Source organism: Hylobates moloch, unplaced genomic scaffold, assembly GCF_009828535.3.
Source record: "Hylobates moloch isolate HMO894 unplaced genomic scaffold, HMol_V3 SCAFFOLD_3, whole genome shotgun sequence".
In the NCBI taxonomy this organism is placed as follows: domain Eukaryota; kingdom Metazoa; phylum Chordata; class Mammalia; order Primates; family Hylobatidae; genus Hylobates; species Hylobates moloch.
The window spans coordinates 16,567,329-16,588,659 of record NW_026652278.1 but is presented as its reverse complement, the minus strand read 5'-3'; the positions used below and the strand labels follow the sequence as shown (position 1 = coordinate 16,588,659).

The 21,331-nt window shown below is 40.2% G+C and overlaps 2 protein-coding genes across 9 annotated transcripts in view; one reads left to right on the top strand and one right to left on the bottom strand.

The window, feature by feature from the left end:
• Nucleotides 1-21,331, top strand: part of ENO4 (enolase 4) — a 62,263-nt gene that overhangs the window by 25,717 nt on the left and 15,215 nt on the right. For 4 of the 5 annotated variants that reach the window (XM_058435979.1, XM_058435978.1, XM_032176851.2 and 1 more), the window contains 4 exons: nt 993-1,188; nt 4,209-4,276; nt 4,790-4,907; nt 6,452-6,781. In XM_058435979.1, coding sequence (XP_058291962.1) covers nt 993-1,188; nt 4,209-4,276; nt 4,790-4,907; nt 6,452-6,606 — 537 coding nt within the window. In that variant the 3' untranslated portion in view covers nt 6,607-6,781. Of the gene's footprint in view, nt 1-992; nt 1,189-4,208; nt 4,277-4,789; nt 4,908-6,451; nt 6,782-21,331 lie in introns of those variants that run through there. The other variant, XM_058435976.1, reaches the window with a different exon arrangement.
• The window catches only part of SHTN1 (shootin 1), a 123,594-nt gene continuing 108,673 nt past the window's right edge, over nt 6,411-21,331 (bottom strand). For 2 of the 4 annotated variants that reach the window (XM_032176815.2, XM_032176841.2), the window contains one exon: nt 6,411-11,505. In XM_032176815.2, the coding sequence (XP_032032706.1) occupies nt 11,283-11,505 (223 nt within the window). In that variant the 3' untranslated portion in view covers nt 6,411-11,282. Of the gene's footprint in view, nt 11,506-14,061; nt 14,222-21,331 lie in introns of those variants that run through there. The other 2 variants (XM_058435974.1, XM_058435975.1) reach the window with 2 other exon arrangements.

Sequence of the window (21,331 nt, the reverse complement as noted above, 5' to 3'; positions counted from 1 at the left end):
CACCAGCATACGCAGAATGCACTGGCTGAGCTTAGCTCCTTAACCTTGCCATACCAGCCCTGCCATGACTGTCCTGAGGCTCTGGTCATACTTTTTTAAGACAGGGTCTTGCTCTGTCACCCAGGCTGGAGTGCAGTGGCCTGATCACAGCTCACTGCAGCCTTGACCTCCCAGGCTCAAGCCATCTTCCCACATCACCTTCTCAAGAAGCTGGGACTACCAGGCACACCACCACACCCAGCTAGTTTTTGTATTTTTTGTAGAGATGGGGTCTCGCCACATTGTCCAGGCTGGTCTCATACTCCTAGACTCAAGCAATCCTCCTGCCTCAGCCTCCCACAGTGCTGGTAGTACAGATGTGAGCCACTGCACCCAGCCTTGACCACAGCTTTTTTCATGTGATAGGATGAAACTGTGTGGTCTGTTCTAACGCGGTAAGTTGAAATCTGGTAAAAAGGCCTAGGATGACTCTGTACACACACACACACACACACACACACACATACACACAAACATGCATATGTATGTGTATAATTTTAAAATAAGCATTTCATTTCATATGATAGTCTCACCAATAAAAATAGGGGTGTTGAGAAGGGACTAGAGCCCTTGCAGCCTTTCTTTTTCCATTTTCTGTTTATCAGAAATATCAGAAAAATCCATCCAGCCAATCCTTAGCAGCATTATAGACAAGAGTGGATGGGAATAGCCTGGGTCTGAAGAACTCTAAAATCCATGTAAGAAATAGCATTTAGTATATTAACATTTTATTCATAAAACCTTTAAGTTCAAATTCACTATTAGTTTCTGTTCCCCAAAGCTTCTTAGTTTGTGTGGCTGTGGTACAGGGTCATTCAGGAACAGAAGTAAAGGAAAATTGTTTTGTGCATCTCAGGAAAAATGTGTGAGCTTGAGTATGTGCTATATTATTCCTGTTGTTTTGTAATTATGTTCAATGCATTATAATGATCAATTCTTAAATATTTACCCAGGACTCTGAACAATGGGACAGCATCTATCACGCACTTGGTTCCAGGTGTTACATAATTGCAGGAACTGCTTCCAAAAGCATTTCTAAACTTCTAGAGCAAGGAAACATCAGCATCCCCAAATCCAATGGGCTGATCATAAAACACACAAACCAAACTACAATGTCTGACTTGGTGGAAATAACCAATCTGATTGAGAGTGAGTAAAAGTATACATCTGAAAGACTCGTAATGACTTGGTTATACAAGAAACCAAAAATACACAGCATATCAAAGTTACTAAAAAGCATGGGAGAAATCTTGGAAGAAAAGAAAGTCCAACTATTTGTGAGAGATTTAGTGCTGGAACACAAAAGGCAGCTTACTGACTCCCTTGACTACGTTCCACTAACAGCCCAAGTCCAAGCTCATCCCCTTTACTGAGGGCTACCAGAGGTATGGCCAAGGCCACTGCCCTGTCAGCTTCACAGTAGGGAGAGCGTTTCTGCCTGTAACAGGAGGACTAATGGCTGATTTCTCATGAAAGGGCATAGCCTTCAGCACATTTATCAATTTGCTTTAGGTTCTGAGCTTGGGCTACAGAAAATCTTTAAATTTACAGAAACCTGGCCGGGTGCGGTGGCTCACGCCTGTAATCCCAGCACTTTGGGAGGCCGAGGCCGGCGGATCATGAGGTCAGGAGATCGAGACCATCCCGGCTAACATGGTGAAACCCCATCTCTACTAAAAATACAAAAAATTAGCCGGGTGTGGTAGCGGGTGTCTGTAGTCCCAGCTACTCGGGAGGCTGAGGCAGGAGAATGGCGTGAACTCGGGAGGCGGAGCCTGCAGTGAGCCGAGATCGCGCCACTGCACTCCAGCCTGGGCGACAGAGAGACTCTGTCTCAAAATTAATTAATTAATTAATTAATTTGTAGAAACCCATAGAGGTACCCCCAATTCTTACTGCTAAAGAACAGGTCTCAAATCCTGAATCATGCACTGTGGAACACCTGGGTACCCATCTGCACTAGTCAGGCTTCCGGGTACAATGTAGTGTTCAAGCTAAGAAAAATAGCTCACCATTCACAAAGCCAAGGCACCAAGCACAGCCAAGGAACAGCAGGGACAGAACACATGTAGCCTGTATCACATTACCGCAGTACTGTAAATTTCCTCCTTTAATTTACTACCACTTTATGCTCTAGATTCTAGATAAGGAGTCAACATCTTAACAGGGACCACAGCTCTTTCTTCCACACAGGCATGGCCCAAGTACATAGTAAGGATGTAGGAATTACTTAATTGAAAATAAACTTAGCTACTTACAATATATCCAGACACCAGTCGGCCATTTTAATTTGCATTACTTGGGGAAGTCTAGGAGGGATCAGAATTTGGAACCAGATCATCCACTGCAGGGAATGGTCTACTCGAGCAGTTCAGAAAACAGGCAACAAGATCAGATTAGAAGCAGTTTTCTGTCAGTATAGAGACCTGAGGCAAGGGTAGGTTCACTACTAACATGCAGCATGAGGAAGCTGCCAAGCAGGTTGGCAAGGCAGTGGGGTATCAGGGAAACCTCGGGAAGCAGAACCTGAGTCAACAAGCTGGGATTCAGGGACGGGAGCCCAGCAATGGGGATCAGGGGACGACGGGTGAAAAGCAGGGCTCCAGTGCTAGTGCATCTGGGATGCCAGAGGAGAGCAGCTTTACTTAAGACCAATGGGTCAGGCATTTGCGAACTGGACATAATCCTTACAGCATCCCTGTGAAGTAGACACTATCCACTTTATTGATAAGAAAACAAGACTTGGAGAGATTAGGCAACTTTCCCATGACACTATAGTCATCTCACTTGCCCACAACTCTTGACCACCTGTCTTTAAACATGCTGTTCCTTTGGACCAGAATGCTTTGCTCTGACATACTTGGCTCTGCATCCTTCAGGTCTTGGCTAAAATGAAATGTCTTCAGCCACTCTTGCCTTCCCCTATCCCTAACTGGTTCTGTTCTGAATCTTCCTCCTAGCATCCTATATTTCCTCTTTGTAATACTAACCACAGTCACTTGTACAACTACCTAATGACTGGGGTCTCCCACTAGACTACAAACTGAGTTCATGGGCATCTTGTACACTTATGCAGAGGGCATGAAACAAATACCACGAGTGGGTCTCAGGAACTAGACAGAAAGCTGGTCTCAGAGCTGGAGCAGAACTCAGAGCCAGACTGGCAGCTGGGGCCTGGGTTGGTGCCAGAGGATGGAAGAAGATGCTCAGGCAGGGCTGGCCTGTGGGTGGTAGATGATAGATAGGAGGCAATGCAAACACTGTTGCAGGAAGAGCTCTGGCTGGCACTCTTCACAGACTGGCACATTTCAAAGGGCTTCAAGACCCTCAAATGATTGATTACTACCAACACTACTCTTCTAGTAAACATTCAGAATGACAGTCCTTTGAACAAAATTCTACACAATGAAAGGAGAAAGCCATTATGTAGGCATACCAACTCCAAGTTACTCTTACCATATTTCACTGATTCAAAGATGCATTTTTCTACACTGAACATTTAAAAAATTGAATCATGTCTTATAGCTGCGGTCTTAGAAATGTGTCAATCTAATTTGAGCATCTCCCTACCCCCCTTTAGTGGTAATAAAATAATAGTACATCTTACAAATCATGTATCTTAATTTTTTTTTTTTTTTTTTTTAGATGGAGTCTGACTCTGTTGCCCAGAGCTGGAGTGCAGTGGCGCGATCTCAGCTCACTGCAAGCTCTGCCTCCCGGGTTCACGCCATTCTCCTGCCTCAGCCTCCCGAGTAGCTGGGACTACAGGCGCCCACCACCACGCCCGGCTAATTTTTTGTATTTTTAGTAGAGACGGGGTTTCACCGTGTTAGCCAGGATGGTCTCAATCTCCTGACCTCACGATCCACCCGCCTTGGCCTCCCAAAGTGCTGGGATTACAGGAGTGAGCCACCGCGCCCAGCCATCATGTATCTTAATTTTAATGAAACACAGTATTCATTTAGTATTTACAGCATCTAAGCTACTGAAATTGGCGGGTAAACAAACAAAAGCAGGGCAATAAAAATGCAAATGTTAGAATCCTAGGTGGGCAAATAATTTACTCTTCACAGGGAAGTTTTAAATCTGAGAAATTTTTCATTTTGATCCCAGAGGCCCACATGTATCCTAACTTTCTACACTGTATAAAACTGAAATTCCTCTTCCAGGTAAGAAGCACATCACTGTCTTTGGAAGTACAGAAGGAGAATCATCTGATGACAGCCTTGTCGATTTGGTAAGTGCTGAATGCTGGTCAACTGCCAAACACTGCTTTTATCACGAATTGGTATTTCAGAGAAATGCAGTCTTTGGTGGAGAAAGTCATGTAACCTTTTATGAAATAGACTTGCTTCCTCCCAGATAGCTACCTTTTGCAAAGAGCTAATCTTTGAACTTTTAAAAAGAAGAAAAATTGAAGTCCAGGGAAAATGACGAGCACACTTAAATGACTGGGGTGTGCACCTGCCATCTTTCCTCCTAAAATGAAGTGAGAAAGGCCAGAACGTTCTTAGATAAAATCAGCATGCCTACGTGACTAGTAAAGTGCCTGATGGATAGTCAGTCACATCATCTCTTTGCCTTTCAGCACTCTCAGCTTGTAGGCCACTGTGCTTACGTAAAGATAAAAAACTAGTAAGAGAAAAACCCAAACAGCACACCATGACAGTTTCCTTTCTTTTTAAAGAATTGTTTGTCATTTAGCAAGACATGGCTCCTCCATCTAAAATTAGTTTTTCCCCCCTTTCAGGCTGTTGGGCTTGGTGTCCGGTTTACCAAGTTGGGGGGTCTTTCTCGTGGTGAACGAGTGACTAAATACAACCGCCTTCTCACTATAGAGGAAGAACTTGTCCAGAATCGAACACTGGGTATGCGCTGCTTTCTTGCTTTGTTTTCACTTAGCCATGAATAAGAGAACAAAGATTGGAAGAGGGGGAATAGAAGTCCCTCTGCAGGAGGGCAGGGGAATCCAAAGACCATACATAAGTGCTGACAAAACTAGGATGGCACTTGCCACAATGTATATTGTTGTCTTAATGGATCATCTGTTTACCTGAATGTTTAAAACTCTTGCCCTTTTTCTTGATGAATAGGCTGCACGATGCTTTTCAATAGAATTAATTGATTGGAATTTCCAAGCCTACCTTTTGTTATGGTCCAAATTACACTTAAGGTTTCCCTGCACAGCCCATGAAAGTTAAAGGCAGATGCTTTCCTGAGGGTTCTTGGAAACAAATCGTTTTACTTAAAAACAAGTCGGCAGTGTGTTAACTTTAACATACCTTGGAAAGGTTAAGGTCTCAAGAGAAATCAATCATTTAATGAAATAGAATCTTTGTAAATCTGCATGTTTAGAAGCATCTTGTATACTGGGTAACTGGAGAGAAACACACCAAATATGCATTTTTATTTTCTTATATTACTGACTGTGATGGCCAAAAGGAGGCATGTAGCATGCAGTGGCATTTAAAGAGACCAATAGAAACTGTGATTATAAACTTGTCATGTTTAACATACGTAGTGGTCTTGAAATGCATCCTAGGATTCAGAAAATAAAGATATAATTGGGAGACTAGTTCTGAGTCACGTAAGGGCAGTCAAAAGTTAGTCTGTATTGTTTAGTGTGTAGTAGAAGGGCTAGTTTTTTCAAATAGGTAAAATTATACTGTTCCACATATCTGATTATTTTTCCGGACATCCTGACTTGTGGAGGCCTTAGCTTCCCTGAATGACTGATCCCAGTTCCAGCCAGACGTTACCACGAGGGAAACAGCTGCTGCACGGCATCCAAAAGGACTCTGGTGACCATAGGCTCCACCCCTCTGTGGTGACAGTGCAGCCCCCTCAGTATTCCACAATAGATTAACAGATCGAGGAGAATTTCTCTGACACTGGCCTTGGTGAATCATTATTAAAGGGACCAAAACCTGGAAAAATAAATCTCTCCACTCCCACTTTAGAGTAGGAAATCTTGGCAAAAGCTCAGCCATTAGAATGTTGTCAATACTTACATGTAAGGACCTGACTGGAATGGTCCACGCCTGCCATCATTTCCCTGGGAGCAGTCATCTGGCAGTGGCTTGTATCATGCCCAATACTGGCCTTTCCCCCAGTTTATCATCTTCCTCTTAATGCTTTCCGCTAAGCCTCTGCCCAAAGTCCATGATGCGTCATCACATGTTCCAGAATGTTGAATGAGAGTGCAAATAAAATCGAACAGAACATCTGTATGGCACAATTAAACATATAACCAAAGATAGGCCCAGTTGTAAATGGTTCTGGAATCCTTTCCGATGGTGATGTGACACACCTTTGGACTGGTACTGAAGATGATCTCCTTCAACTCATATAATATATAAAAACTGGCACCATTGGATTAGACAGTAAACTTTATTGTTACTTTTTTAAATAGGTTTCAAAGAAGAACACACTTTTTTTTACTTTAACGAGGAAGCTGAAAAGGCTGCGGAGGCACTTGAGGCTGCTGCAGCTAGGGAGCCGCTGGTGCCCACCTTCCCCACACAGGGTGTAGAGGAATCAGCCGAAACAGGAGCATCCTCTGGATAGGGCTGTACATACCCCAGGTTCCAGCCACACCATCAGTATTAGTAGACCGGGAGGTCTGAAGTACAGCGCCATGTCTCCACATCGAGTTTCCTCTTCAACTTCACCAACTCTTGTGGTTTTTATTCTTCTAATTCCACTGTTTGGTAAATTACATATATGATGTTTTTGCCTGAAATTCTATCTGTGAACTTCGTTTTGCAGCCACCACACTTCCATGCAGATTTTGTCTATTAGCTCTCCTGTCCATTTTTCAGGGACACGCTCCAGTAAACGAGGCCAATATTTTTGTTGCCAACTCCACACTCAGTCAAACACCCCATCCTTTACCAATCAGAGTATCTCTGAGAACAAAAACCTAATGACCCTAGAAGCTCTCTGTGCTGGGAACAGATGTCCATCTTCTGTGTTTATTCTACATGTCTGTGCTGAAAAGCACTGACACATTTTTGTAGCCAACCTCACGTAGAAGTGTGAGAGCGTCACTATTTTTTGTAACAGCCAGTTTCATCTCACTTTCCTACCCTTGATTCCTTTTTTCCTAATTCCCTCTTCTTTTTAAATTTTAGTTTTTCTTGTATTATTTTTATCTTTATGAGTCTTCTTAGATCCTTTTTGGAGTAAGAATGAGTATAAATGAATAAGCATATCAGTAAATGAATAAATATTCTCAAGGTTATTAAATGCCCAGTTATTTAAACTACAGCATTTAAAAAGCAATCCGCAGGTGATAAAAAATGATGTGACATATCCGTTGCCTGAATTGCCTCTTTTGTAAGCCAGTGTTGGGATTATAGCAGAGGAGTAGCAGAAATAAACCTATTCAGACACAAACATATAGATATAATAATATCCAACCACTTTATATGATTTAGGGTCTCTGTTAAAAGGATTACCATTTGCTTCTCCTAAAAATTATATAAGTTGCTAGGTACTGACCTGTAGGGGAGTTGGCTAAGTTTAGACTTCTGATAAATTCTATAATTTTTACTAAGCACACCGAGGACCTCTCCTTTTAAAGAGTACTAACAAGGGACCTTAATTTCCTCATAACAGACCCAACTCCTTATTCTCAAAGCTATGATTTGAAACTGGCTCAGGCGCAGACTCTCTCAGAGCACGGGGCAGGAGACTTGGTTGGTATCACTCTAAGTTGGAAGAACTGTGTCACAGTTTGTGGCTGCTACTGCCTCTCCTGATGCTTAGCAACAAACAACCGGTAGGAGAAACTGGAAGGAAAATTCATTTTAAAGGCAGAACAAACATGACTGGGTGTTCACATACCCTTTGAAAAATACACACACACACACACACACACACACACACACACACATACACACACACACATCATGAGAATATGCCCTGGAACAGTGATACAAATTATAATTAAATTACTAAAACCAAAGCAAAAATGTACAACAAATAACAAAATAACTAAATTAAATTAACCAAAGAGGTGATTTATTACCATAACCAGGTCAGCAGTGTAACTTCAACACAGAGCAGTTTACTCACCTATCCTCGAGACTACGCTCACCAATGGATAATTAGCGTTTTAATTTAAATTTCTTAGGGTGCTAAGCACTCTTTCTATTTATACTTTCTCTCTCTGTGTTATGTAACATATAATACGAAATATATTTATATAACCGTATATATAACATCATCTGTGAAAGAAATGAAAGAAACAGTCATATCCCAAATTAAAAATGACTGTGGGATAGGGAAATGTTAGTGCTTGGAAGAGAAACTTCAAACCACTCCAGTCCTTATGCAGGGACTGCTTGATGAGTCTTCGAAAGTCAGTGATAATGACAGATGGTTATCCATTCTCGACAACTTATTGGTATATAACCTAATGATGTTCCACAACGAATGTAACTAAACATGTAGAGTATGCATTTAGAAAAATAATCCAGACTTTAAGGCTGTGATACAGACTATCATTTACTGAACACACAACCAAAAACTGGTCTGGAAAGACAATTAAAAGTAATTGTTACCTGTACTACTCCATTTCCAGCAGTTTACCATTAACAAAGAAGGTGAGGAAGGAGCAATTATTGGTGAGTAGTTAGAGCCAAAGCATCCACCCTCTGTACTCAGGGCAAACTAGGCTGGGTGCTAATAGCCCAGGTGATGCCTGCCTGTCAGAACTTCCATGGGACTGTTCAGCTGTTGAAACTGCTGTGGATGAGGACTTTGAGACCAGCTCAGATACAAAAGGCTACAAGTGCTTTAATTAAAATCTTATTCTTCCAGAAAAAAAAGAGACATTTTCTTTTTCTTTAATAGCAATGGCACAAAGTACCTCTACCTCTGTGCCTCACTCTGGCTATAAAATGCATCAACATTAGTTTTTTTTAAAGAAAAAAATCCTCTATAGCGCACGAAACTTAATTTATCTTTCCCAAACAGAAGGAGGCATAAATAACTTCTAGAGAAATCAAAAACACAAAGATGCTGTCTCTTCCAACTTAAAATTGTGTAAGCAGGATGTATGTAAGTTTTGTGTGTGCAATAGCTATGAACATACCTTGCGAATATAAGCATAGTTCTCCTATGTCTTCCTATTTGGGATCCCTTGCTTGGTTGAAATTGTCACCCCAGCTAGGGGCAAAATCCCCTCAAAACCGAAGTGAAAAGGGAAAAACTGTAGGCAGAAAAAGGTGAGTGAATATCTTCCATCAAATACCTTTATGTCAAATTAATTTAAAATGCTTTGTAATCACAGTGAGAGAAAGTAAGCAGCTTAAAAAAGGCAGGAACACTTTCAAAATACCTATTACTAATTGTTCCCTAGTCCAGCTAACACATTTCACCCAAAGGGCAACTTCTTACCCTAGAAAGGAGGGTATTTTGATAACCATATTATTCTGTTGATGGTGTGATGAAATATGGAAAGACAGTGTACATATTTTTATATTCTTAAATGTGTGTGACTTGCATGCCGGCAGACAGATCACAGATGCAAGAAGGAAAACAGCACAAAGAAACATGAAAGAAAACTCAATAAACCATCTTAGGGACTATTAAAAATTACTAAAGTTGTCAAATCGTATACAATTTTCTATTAAAGAATGTCAAGCTTGGGGAACTAAACCAGAAACGTTAATAATAACCACAACTGACCCTTAATGGGAAACTATTGGTGCCTTTTTAATAAGTTGTGGTGAGGAGAGTTCAAATTACAGCATAACAGAATTCGTTTCGTGAATTAATGCAGTCTGTAGTAAGCATATCATATAGCAGTATTATCCAGTTAAGGAAATATACAGTTGAAAAACATTACATTTTAATTCCCCATTAGTAAAGTGATAAGTAACTGTAAAATCATTATTGGGAGAACATGGAAACAGTCAAGCATAACGAACTTACAGAAAGATAATTATCTCCAAATTTAGGAAGTACATGTACCTGCCTACCCACCTCTTCAAGCCTATGCTTACCACACGTGCAAAAATACAATACAATACAACTACTGCAATTATTACTATCATTTTCTTTTGCCCTTAGGTGAAGAACACCTGACAGCTACATGCTGAGCCATGCTAACAAAACTAAACCTTTCACTTTCTTTAATAGTAAAATTACCATTACTGAATCATTGTCATAAAAAGTGCATTCAAGTACATTACCACTTATTTTAAATAAACACCAATTTTGAAACAATCAACTTTGAAAAGCTGCATAAGTTTTTTTTTTAATCCCTGATTACATTTCTATTTATTCACTGTGGTAGCCTGAAACATTGTATTTTTAGAGACTAACTACTGCTTAATTTCTTTTTTAAAAAAACAACAAACCTGTGTAATATAGAACAGCAGTGAAGCAAGAAAAATGTGTGCTTGTCACTTATCTTCACTGTACTGTACATAAGAATTCTGATAAAATATGGTACTTGTGCCACATTAGTATTTGGGAAAACATAATTAACTCATAGCACAGAGCACATGGTTTACCAACTTATTACTATAAAATTCCAGGTTTGGACTTTCACCTCAGTTCTGTATTCAGGCTACCAGAGCATCCCCATGGAGGTCCTTGGGAGGCTTTGGACACAATCAATAGCATGTATTTTTCATCCAATAGTTAACCATGTGTGTAATTAACACTGACTATGGGACTACGAGTTTGATGCCAGCTCCTGAGTTTTCAGTTTATCTCAGTCTACTGTAGAAAATAACTTGTATGCCACAGTACCCAACAATTTCCACGCTGCTGCAGTTTCTCCACCAAGAGGATCAGACCCAAAACAGAAGCTTCTTTGGGGGCTTTTAAAATCACATTAGGTTGATCAGTTTTGTTTATCCGATTATCTACAAGCACCTCAAACTTTCAGCATTCCATTTGATGAGTGGTATGCACATTTCCTAAAAAGGTATCAACATCTGAATTTTTCTGTAACCTTCTAAAAGAAGTCATACTTAATACAGTAACTAGAAAAAAAATCTCATCTTTATAAAGATCAAAAAACCAAAACCTACTAGGAATGTGTGTTTTGCTAAACAGCTTACTTATGTTTATAGTTGCTACTTACAAAAGTGACACCAGAAAAGAACCTGTATTCTGAATACAGTGACCAGAGAAGAATGTCTACAGCCCTTGCCAATATACCAACACTAATCATGTGCTTATTGAAAAGGACTTCCAAACATGTCAGGCTTCTGGTTTATGGATCAGCAGTTGGAGCTGTCTGTCTCTCTCATGTTTTCAATGCTGTCTTCTTTGTTTTCTGGTTGAATTTCGCCTTCATCCTCCTTGTGTTGAGTTGGATCTTTTTCAGCAACCTGGTCTTTGGTTTGGGGTTCATGTGTAGAAACAGGATCTAAAACTACAACTGGTTCGCCTTGTTTTTCACCGTCAATGTATTTTTTCCTGCATCCAATGCTACTGGGAGGCCTATGAGATGAAGAGTTAGACAAAAAAAGTAAAAAGCAGAGAGAGAAAATAGTTGTCTCTGATATTCTGGATTCAGACCAACATAAAACCCAAAATGTCCTAAGTCTAGTCAACATGCATATAGTAGTCTTTGAGATGCCAGCCATTTAAAAGAAAAAATGAAGCTATCGGATTACACAGCTGATACTAGGAGCACAAGGCCAGAAGAAAGAAGGCAGAGAAAGAGCGATTAACTACAGAAGTGTTAAAAAGCCAAATGCACCTACCTGCTTAATTGCATTCTCTTCTCAGGAAGTGTAAAGCTCATGGACAAACTGTGAATTTCTCACAGCCTGCTGCCCAGACCCCCACCCGCCCTCACTTAGCTGGATGGAGCCAGTTAACTCCCTTCCCTCCTGTGTGTCCCTGGGTACGGCTGGTTGCAGGGTAGCCCTGAGGAGCCTGCATGGACAAGGGGAGTAATCACCCCTCATCACTGACGGACAGGTGAGAGGCATGCCGGCTGCTGCCATTACCAACTAGAGGAGACCTGGTCAGACTTCAGGAGGGGGTGGCGGTAGGACCAAGGGCAGAGATAGAGTCAGAGTAGAAGCTAAAATGCTAAGTTACCATTAATGTTTCTCAAAGGAGAATCAGGTTTCTTGAGAAATTTCTTATGGAATTTCACAGGCAGTTTTCCACAGACTCCTCCTCTCGTCTCTTCTGCTGCAAGAAGCTATGGCTCCTCAGGCTGAATGGGTAAGGATTTCCTTATGGAAACAGATATCTCTGAAACACCCGAAGGTTCAGGCTGCTGAGCTGCTGCCTGAAGATGGAGGCAGCTGCAGCAGGCAGGGCTGGGACTTTCGGACTTTTCTGGTCTTTTTGGAAAATGCTAGGATCAGGCCTTTTTGTCCCTGAGAACTGGCTGTTAACCATGACCTGGCACACCACCATTCCACCTCTTGGTGTTCCGCCAGGTGCCGGTGAGCTGCCAGCCAGTGCCTGCCCATGGCTCTACCAGCCCCTCACCAGGAGTTGGTTTCTACTATTCTTTGACCCCTTCAGCAGGGGAGAGCTGGCAAGAGACACTCTTTTACCACCTAATACCTCTCTCTTGTTGGACTTACCACAATTGTTTCCTGTCTGTCTCTTCCAATAGCATGTAAACATCCACGAGGCAGGGACTGTTTAGCTTTACTCACAATTCTATCCCCAGCACCTAGCACAGATGCATTTGTGGAATAAACGAATGGGCAAATACTAATAAACTGAAAGGTTCAGAATGAAGGGGGAGAAATCAAGGTTTGGGTGTGAGTAGGTCTGGATGTCTCTCTTGCAACAAAAACAACAGAACAAATGATCAACTACTGAGCAAAAGTAACCTGCATGACCCGGTCACAGGCACAAAACCTCAAACCCAAAGACCACACTGTTTTTTTTTTCACTTTCTGACTAGTACTGTAAGATCTGTCCAAATGTTTAAAAACCACTCCCTCTAGCTATCGGGTTATATTACCTATGTGTGGCTCGGTCATCATCCTAAGTGACAAACACTCCGTCTTCCTTGGGGGTGGTAAAAACAAAAATAATCAGGAGCCTGGGGACAGGCTGTGCTGTAGTGAGGACAGATTCCTTTATTTCTGCCTGATTATGGCACGATGACATTGTCCATCTACCTTGGCCAAGGAACTACTTCTCCGGACATCTGCCACTAAGCTTTGGGAATCAGAATGGGGTGTAATTTCTCCAGTGGTACCTGTTTTGACTCTCTCTGACCCACACAATATTTAAAAGCCTGTGATGAGAGAAGTAGAACAACTACGAGTAATATTAAGGATTGATCAGAGGAATTAGACCTTAGGGAATGGGAGGCACTAGTCATGGCGTCTGTGTAAATCTGCTGCCTCTGCGTCTGACACTGGGCGTGCAGTCAGCTGTTCTGACAGTTGGGAGGGAAGGCGGCTGTAAAGTGACAGAGACTGGGGACAAACTAGAGCTGCACATCTCTCTCAATCTCTCACAAGCACCAATCTTGATGATGCAAGACAATCTGCAGGATAAGCAGGAGCCTTCCCCAGGGAGCTGCACATGCACCTGCCCCAGGATTTGGAAAAGCTGGAGGAGGAGATGTGGGGAGCTGGAGAAACTGTGGGCCAGTCACTGCCACATGCCATTTAGGTGAGTCAGCACATCAGGAATGTCATGCACAAGCTATAACAGAGCCTGCCCTACACGGACCTTCCAAGGGTTAAAAATAATTTTTTTAAGACAATGACTTCACTTCCGCCTTCTAAATCTCATGCAGATTTATCTGTGGGCAACTCTAAACTGAAAACAAACGGGTGAGGGGATTCTAGGAAATAAAGCTGCAGCCCAGCTAAGGTTCCAGGGAAAGTCCCATCCAAGTCTGCAGGTCGAGTCACCAGTATGATGGCTTCACCATCTTGGGCCTGGGCCCACTTATATAAGCCAGCCAAACTGCTTTCAGCATGCAAAGGAGGTAGTATTTCTCTCATTCTAGGTGAGCAACTTCCATCAACCAATACTAACCTTCATCACTTCTGTAGAACTACCATGGATGTTTCCATGCTCGTGTGTCTGCAGGTGAAGGGGTGGTGCACAGATCCTAGAAAAAGCTTTCTTCATCAGCTCAGGGCTAAAAATTTCCAGGAAGTGCTCTCTGGGCTCCACAGCAGCAATACATGGATGTTGATTGAACTGAAAACTCATAAACCTAGTATTGTCAGGCTGTAATTGTCCTGGAATTGTCTCAGTCCAAAGAACGATTTCCCTGTCCTGAAGCAAGCTTCCTGACTGCAGATTAATCTATTATTAAGTCACTTGTAGGCTACAATTTGAGAACCCCTTTGTTATCACTGAACTAGGCGCAGTGGGCATTTTCTGAATCTAGGCATGGAGGGAGAGTGACTGGTTTCTCAAGGATAATGACCACTGCCTTAGAATCCCAGTGGAAGGTGGAAAGGGACTAGGGCAATCGTCTAGTCTGACCTGTCCTTTTACAGATGAGGATGATGGGGCATGAAGAGGGGAAGGAACTGGCCCGAAACCACACAGCTCATCAGTGGCAGAGTCAGAACAAAAGTCAGAAGCTCCTGTCTCCCTGTTTCTGCCTTTTCCATGACAGCATGCTGTTTCTCAAAGGCATCTTCTCCTGCAAACAGGAGGCTATAGGCTAGTTTTTGGCATGCTTACTGATTTCATTCTTTCTGAATCCCTGTTTCCATCTCCATCTTCCAGATCTGTAAATAAAAAGTCTATCCCTTCAAGCTATCCCTTATTTTTAATTTTTCCCCTGTGGTTTGTAGCTCCCCCTGGCTTGACATCACTAGGTCCACTCCTGGCTCCCACGGGCAGCTGCCCAAGGCTCCTTCCCTTCTCCTAGGCCTCATTCTACCTTCATTCCTATGGTATGGGAAGGGCCACAGAGTCACATCAGTGATGGTGCCAAGAACCCAAGTTCTCACTCTAGTAGTCATGGTAGCAGGTTCTAGAGGGTTAAATATGAAGCTTCTCCCCAAGTAGAAACCCCAGAAGCTCAAATGCGACACTTCAATAGGAATTGTAATATACTGTCATTCTGTTCAATTCTTCTACTTCAATGAAACATTAAGGACTAAGACCACAATAAGGAATTAAAAGTCTGTACTTATAAAAAGTGATGGCAGCCTGTCTCCTGCATGCCACAAAATCTGCAAGTAAAACTTAAATTTTACAAGTATCACTTATAAATTAAAACTAAAATCGTGGGATATTTGGTCTGACAGGGATCACCATGGTGAGCTAGTCTAACCTCTTCATTTGTCAGATGAAGCGTCTAAGGAAGGGTGAGGTTAAATCAGCATACAACTTGTTAATAGCAGATACAGGACTAAACTAGTGGAATCTTGATTTCCTGTCCAATATTTTTTTCTTACCACAACATACTGGTTGTCATTTATGATCCATTCATATAGATATTTTTCACGGGTCATATTAGACTATGTGCTCAAAGGCTATTTCAAGACAAAACCAAAAAGCAAAAAGCAAAATAAAAGCTAGGAGAAATATACCAAGTTATGCCACTCTATGAAGCCTGGTGCCTAAGTACAACTTGGGTGACCTTTTAGAAAGCAGCTATTGTGCCCCTACTGCAAGAGAGCCCAAATGTGGGGCCTGAGCAGGTGGGGCAACTTACTAGTAAAAGGAAAGACCTGACTCCAAACTGTACTGGTACCAGAAGAATCAGAACAATGGCAATGGCCATGCCAACGCTGAACTTTACAGGACTCAGTGATTTCTCAGACTGTGTTACAAGAGATGAAAGTGCAGCATTCTAATTTTTAAAAAGCACAACATTGTTTGCTTTCAATGAAATTCCTTTCAAAATCAACTTTCCACGTTCCAATTATATTCAACAACATTGTAGCTAACATTTCGGCTGCAATTCAAATTAACTAATGCCCAAAAGAGCCCTAATGGACGTGGTTCTGAGCTCAATTGAATACAATCAAAGCTCATGAAACGAAGGCGGAAATGCTTATTTCATGCAAATTCTGCATATCACTCAAGCTTAATTTTACTGATAATATAAAGGTGGGACATTTTGAACATTACAGTGAATGAACTTTTAAGCAGTGAGAGTTATTTTATAAAATGCTACCTCTGAAAAGCTGATTGCCAAACAGTATAAAAATGGTTTGAGGTATAAATGCCAAGTTCATTTCTATTTCACTTCTGAGGGAACTATCTTTCAAATCGCAACAGCTGGACTATTTAACACAATCTGGTGAATCAAAGTATAGTTCTTCTCTGGTCTCCCAGTGGGATGTCTGCATTAGTCTGTGGCAGCCATCCAACAAATGACGCACAGCCGGACGGTCTGAACTCTGTTTCATTTACGATAAAAATGGATAAAACCGCAACCATATTTACCACCTTCAAGGACAGAAAACGGAAAGATTTAAATTTGTCTTTATGAAGTCGTTTCCTGGAAAAACTCCAAAGAGGAAGTCGCTTTTATATTTTCTCTGGTGTAAAAATAAGGATTCTTATTTTTTTCCAAGCCCTTTATACAGTTACGGCAGTGAACAGTAGTGGCATTACAGCAGAGGTAGTTTTGATTGCTTCTTTTGGAAACTCCATTTTTCAGGAGATTTTAATACACGTGTCCAAAACTTCACAAAATAAAGTTTCAAACCTAAGGTGAAACTTTCTATATTACTACCAATTCTAGCAGTATTTTTAAATATAATAAAGGCAGAACAAAGCTCAATTATTTTTTGCTTTGGGTACTTTTTCAAAACTTCATTTTAGCTCAAAAAATGTATTAGTTTGTCAATTTGGGTCCACTTCTATTTGTGGAAAAAGTAGATTTAATTATTAACATTGTTAAACAACAGAATACTACGATGTTTGAAAATCTGACATCAGCCTCTAGATGCTGATTTGCTCTCAAGATGAACAAGAATTCCTTTTTAACGTAGGTAACAATGGCTGGGCAAAGATCTGTGTCTATGCTCAGCAATATTTTCTTTAGCTGAGTAACTGCAGCACAGGCATCCCAGTATACAGCTTACCTCCCGGACCACAATGCAATGCTAGGGAGCCTTGTACCTTGTACCTTGTAGGATATTATCTTATTCTTCTAGTGCAGGCTGGACTGCACACATTTACAGAATCTAAAATACACTGGCACAAGGAGGTTCAGGAAACCGGACTATTCTCACAGCAAAAGCAACACTGACAATGCGGGAACTATGATTTCAGCTCAACCAAAGATTCTGAAATGTGGGTGATCATTTTCTTAAGCTTCGTTTTTTAGCTTTTTATAATTCTGCACAACATTAAGTCATCACGGAAAATCCACTCGGATTCCAGCTATTAAAAGCCATGTTATTTACAAGAAATATTTTAAGAGACATAAAGTCTTCCACAAAATTCACCATATATAACATCGGTTCCTTAAAAACAGCTGCCATGCACAAAATACTTGCATTTTCATTCTATGTTTTCAGGAAAATATTTTTTAAATGTAGTAGTTTTTCTTTCAATTTACTATGTATATTTTAAACTCTCTTTTAAGATCGGAAGTCATAAATTACTTTTCATAGAGCTATATAATAAAGAATATTACAAATGAAATGTGTTTATTGGTTTTCAGAAATTGGGTCAGCTTATTCTGAGATCTGACATTGCATTTGAGTTTTAGCTTCTTCTATTTGAATTAAAAAACCTCCCCTCTACTCCACTATACACAAATAAAAGGAAACATAAACACTGTAGAGACTATTGAAAAATGGTTAAGAAAACTACAATGTACCGAAAGCAATTTGGTTCTCTATGCAGAAATGGTATATTTTATACAAAGTCTCTTAGAAATCATAGGTGCTTGCAACTGGAAGCAAATGTTAGAAGGCAATTAATTCTTTGAGAGAATTGAGAATTACTCAGCAGCATTTTAACAGTAATTCTGAGATTTACTCAACAGCAGTTTAACAGTCATTTTTACACCAGGTGTAACACATCCTCAACAATTAATCTGAAGGAAGTTGCTGTTTGCACAGCAACTCAGAACACTTGTAAGACAATCCTGACAGGCGGATCTTTCGGGCAGTCCACAGGATAACTCCTTGGCAGCGGGCGAAGGAAAAAAAATGAAGTGAAGGGATCTCAACTTCCAGAACATCCAGTTGTTCTGCTAATTTTGTTGTTAAAACTTAATTGTCCATGTACAGGCGCACATGGAGAACCTCTGTAGCAGCGCTTTGCTGAACAGAGCTGTTTCCTGCAGTGTCAGTACACAATTCAGCAGTACTAAGATTACAGTTGAGAGCAGAGCAAATCCTTTAATTGTATAAGAGCATCAGATTAAGCAGTAACGTCCATGCAGTTCATTCTGCTAGCTGGTAGTTTCTCAGAAACAAATGTTTACTAAGTACAGGGAAGACGCCCTCCCTCCCCCTCCCTGATAGGCACTCGTGTGCACGCACGCACACACACACTCACACACACACACACACACAAAAGAGAAAGAAAGAAAGCGGAGAAGCGGAGGTTATGAGGAAACGGTGGGGGTGGGAGTATCCATCAGGAAGAAAATCCACTCCTTTCCATCCCAGGACTAAAAGAACTTCCCTAGTCTCCATTTGAACAAAACGTGACCCCAAACCTCTCTTAAGGAATGGTTATACGGCCAACTAAATTAATTTCCAGCTGAGATAATTAGTTTGAGAGAATAATTTTATGCCAAGTTTCCCTAAAGTAAGTTAAGAGTCTCAATTTTTATTTGCTAATGTATTTCAAAAGCTCATAATCTTTCATAGGATTAGAGAAAGTAAGTAAACAAAATAAAATAGCTCAGATTCTCCAGCTCCAGTAAACTAAAAAGCAGTACTTTCCTGTTTCATTTTTCTACATTAGTTTTACATTAGAAATACTGAACGAAGAGACCAGTTAGAGGTCAATGACAAAAATCAATCTTACTTTTAATTCAAAACCTGAAAGGCAATTAGATTTTTTTTCTTTCATGGAAATGTTTGAATGGTCACACTAACCAAGAGACAACTAAAATTTATCTTTTATCAACTACCCTTTGGTTTCAGTTAATGGCCCAAAGAAGATGAACTCTTACAAAAATAAATCAGTGTGGGGCCAAAAGTCACATGTATTTAGAGATACTACAGACATAGAAATTAAACGCAAATTAAAATAAAAATGGTTTCACTGGAAAAGAACATTTTCTATTGAAATTGAAGTCTTTATAATTGCTACATGGGTTTTTGTTTTTTAAATTCTTCTAGGGCAGCATGTAACCTCTTTTGACTCCCCCAAACGAAAAAGCAAACTAACTGCCTGTCTGGCAGTTAAAAAGGAAATTTAAAAGAGCTTGATAAAGCTTACAGTTTTGAGGGGACCTGGGGTGAAGAGAAGCATGATAAATTAGAAAAATGTTAACTTGAAGAGTCTCTGGCAATTAATTGTGGCTTAAAAGGATCTTTGACAATGACCAAGATGACACAGCTATGAAAGCACTGCAAACCACACTGTTAAAATGGAACAGGAGTTCCCTTTCGAAGGGGTTCTCCCTTTTGAAGTAAGGTTTTATAGAAGTAACTAGATAAAATGAAAAAGCATCTTTGAGGCTGACTACCTTGTCTAATTGCAACTGTTAGGAGGATATTCACTTCCTGAAAGTAATTAATTGAAAAAGTGTGAATACGGATGAAAAAGCTCAATTCAGAAAAGCAGGGCCACTTTCAGATAAGATGGTTTCAGGGGAGAAAAGCAAGATGGCAAGAAAACATGAAACTCTTAAGCCTCTGCCTGACTGTGATGTAGACACATTTTAAGATCTGCTTACCTCTTTCTCCATTCTGAAGGCCCACGTGTCCTGCCTCTCTTTATAATAAAAATGTCCTAAAACATAATGACCAATGGATAAACACAAACTCAAAGGTGTTAACCAGTAATTGACCAAACATGAAGCTCTCTTAAGAAGGTATAGAATAAAGTGGATATAATAGTAAAATATATTTGGTGCTTTAGAATGTATGTTTTTCAACTAGATTCACAGATAGTGATTCACCTTTATATTATCATATTATCATTTAGTAAAAGCATCTTTCTAATCCAATGATTACGGTCAGAAATTTTCAAGGTATTTGACTTCTGGGAAAAAACTATTTCTCAGCATGGTTAAAATGTTCAATAAAATAAAAAATGTGCAAATGGAACTTATGCTGACGACTAAAGTAGTTTAAGGCTGGTATTCTGACAGGCTAATTTCTAAAATTTATTTTGAAGCATGGCCCTTTATTGGACATTTGGCATGAAAAAGATTAAAATAATTTCTTTCCAATTATTCTTTAAGACTTTTTGCTAATTCACATAGGCTCTCCTTTTCGGAACTCTGTTTTACTGGGTAACACTTTCCTCCCTTGACAAGAGATCTTTAAATTGCTTAGGTTAGCCTTACAGAATGAGAAAAGGAAGACATGAAACTACCTATGAGTATGTAGGGTCTAAGGAACAGGATGTGAGTATATTAGGGTCAATGAAACAACTTAACTGCAGAATCATCACCTCCTATAGAAGGAATCTTATGGTCATTCTTTTCTTTCCTCTTCCTTAAGCTCTTAAGACACTAAACGCAGTACACCATAGTTCAAAAAGCAATGGCGTTGGAGATAAAGTTTAAAAGGTTCAAGTGCAATTTGACCTAAATGTCAATTAGAAGTGTAATTTTGGGCAAGTTGTTTACCTCACTGAGCCTCAGTTTTCTCGTCTGTAAAATGGGGATAATGTCCAATCTATAGGTTTGGGAGCATTAAAATAATACACAAAAGCCCCTTGCTTAATGTCAGTGAAATACAGTAACAACAACACAGAAGCAAATTCCAAAACCCTCAATCCCCAAACTGGAAGCTGGTTCCATTACCGATAGCCTCCATCTATAGCCAACATATACATCCTGCCTACTATAATTTCAGCACCTTTCCTCTTAGATGGATATTATTTTATTATGAATATATACTGATAAAGAGTAATAGAAGTATTAACTTAAAACACACACACACACACACAGAATGGAAGTTTCTTGGCGTTTCCCCCCAAAATGCTTTTTTCCTTTAATATACCTATATCAACCAAGAACATAAGACTTATGCATTCTGTTGATAATAGAGTTAACATGTTTCAGGTATCTCACATAGGATTAAAATGGAAGGCAATTTCACCCACATTGACTTATACTGGGTTTTCTTATTTATTGCTCGACTTACGTTTCAGAAACATTAATTTCCTAGTTACTCATTACTTAACATCCCAGAATGTGTAAATGTGGGAC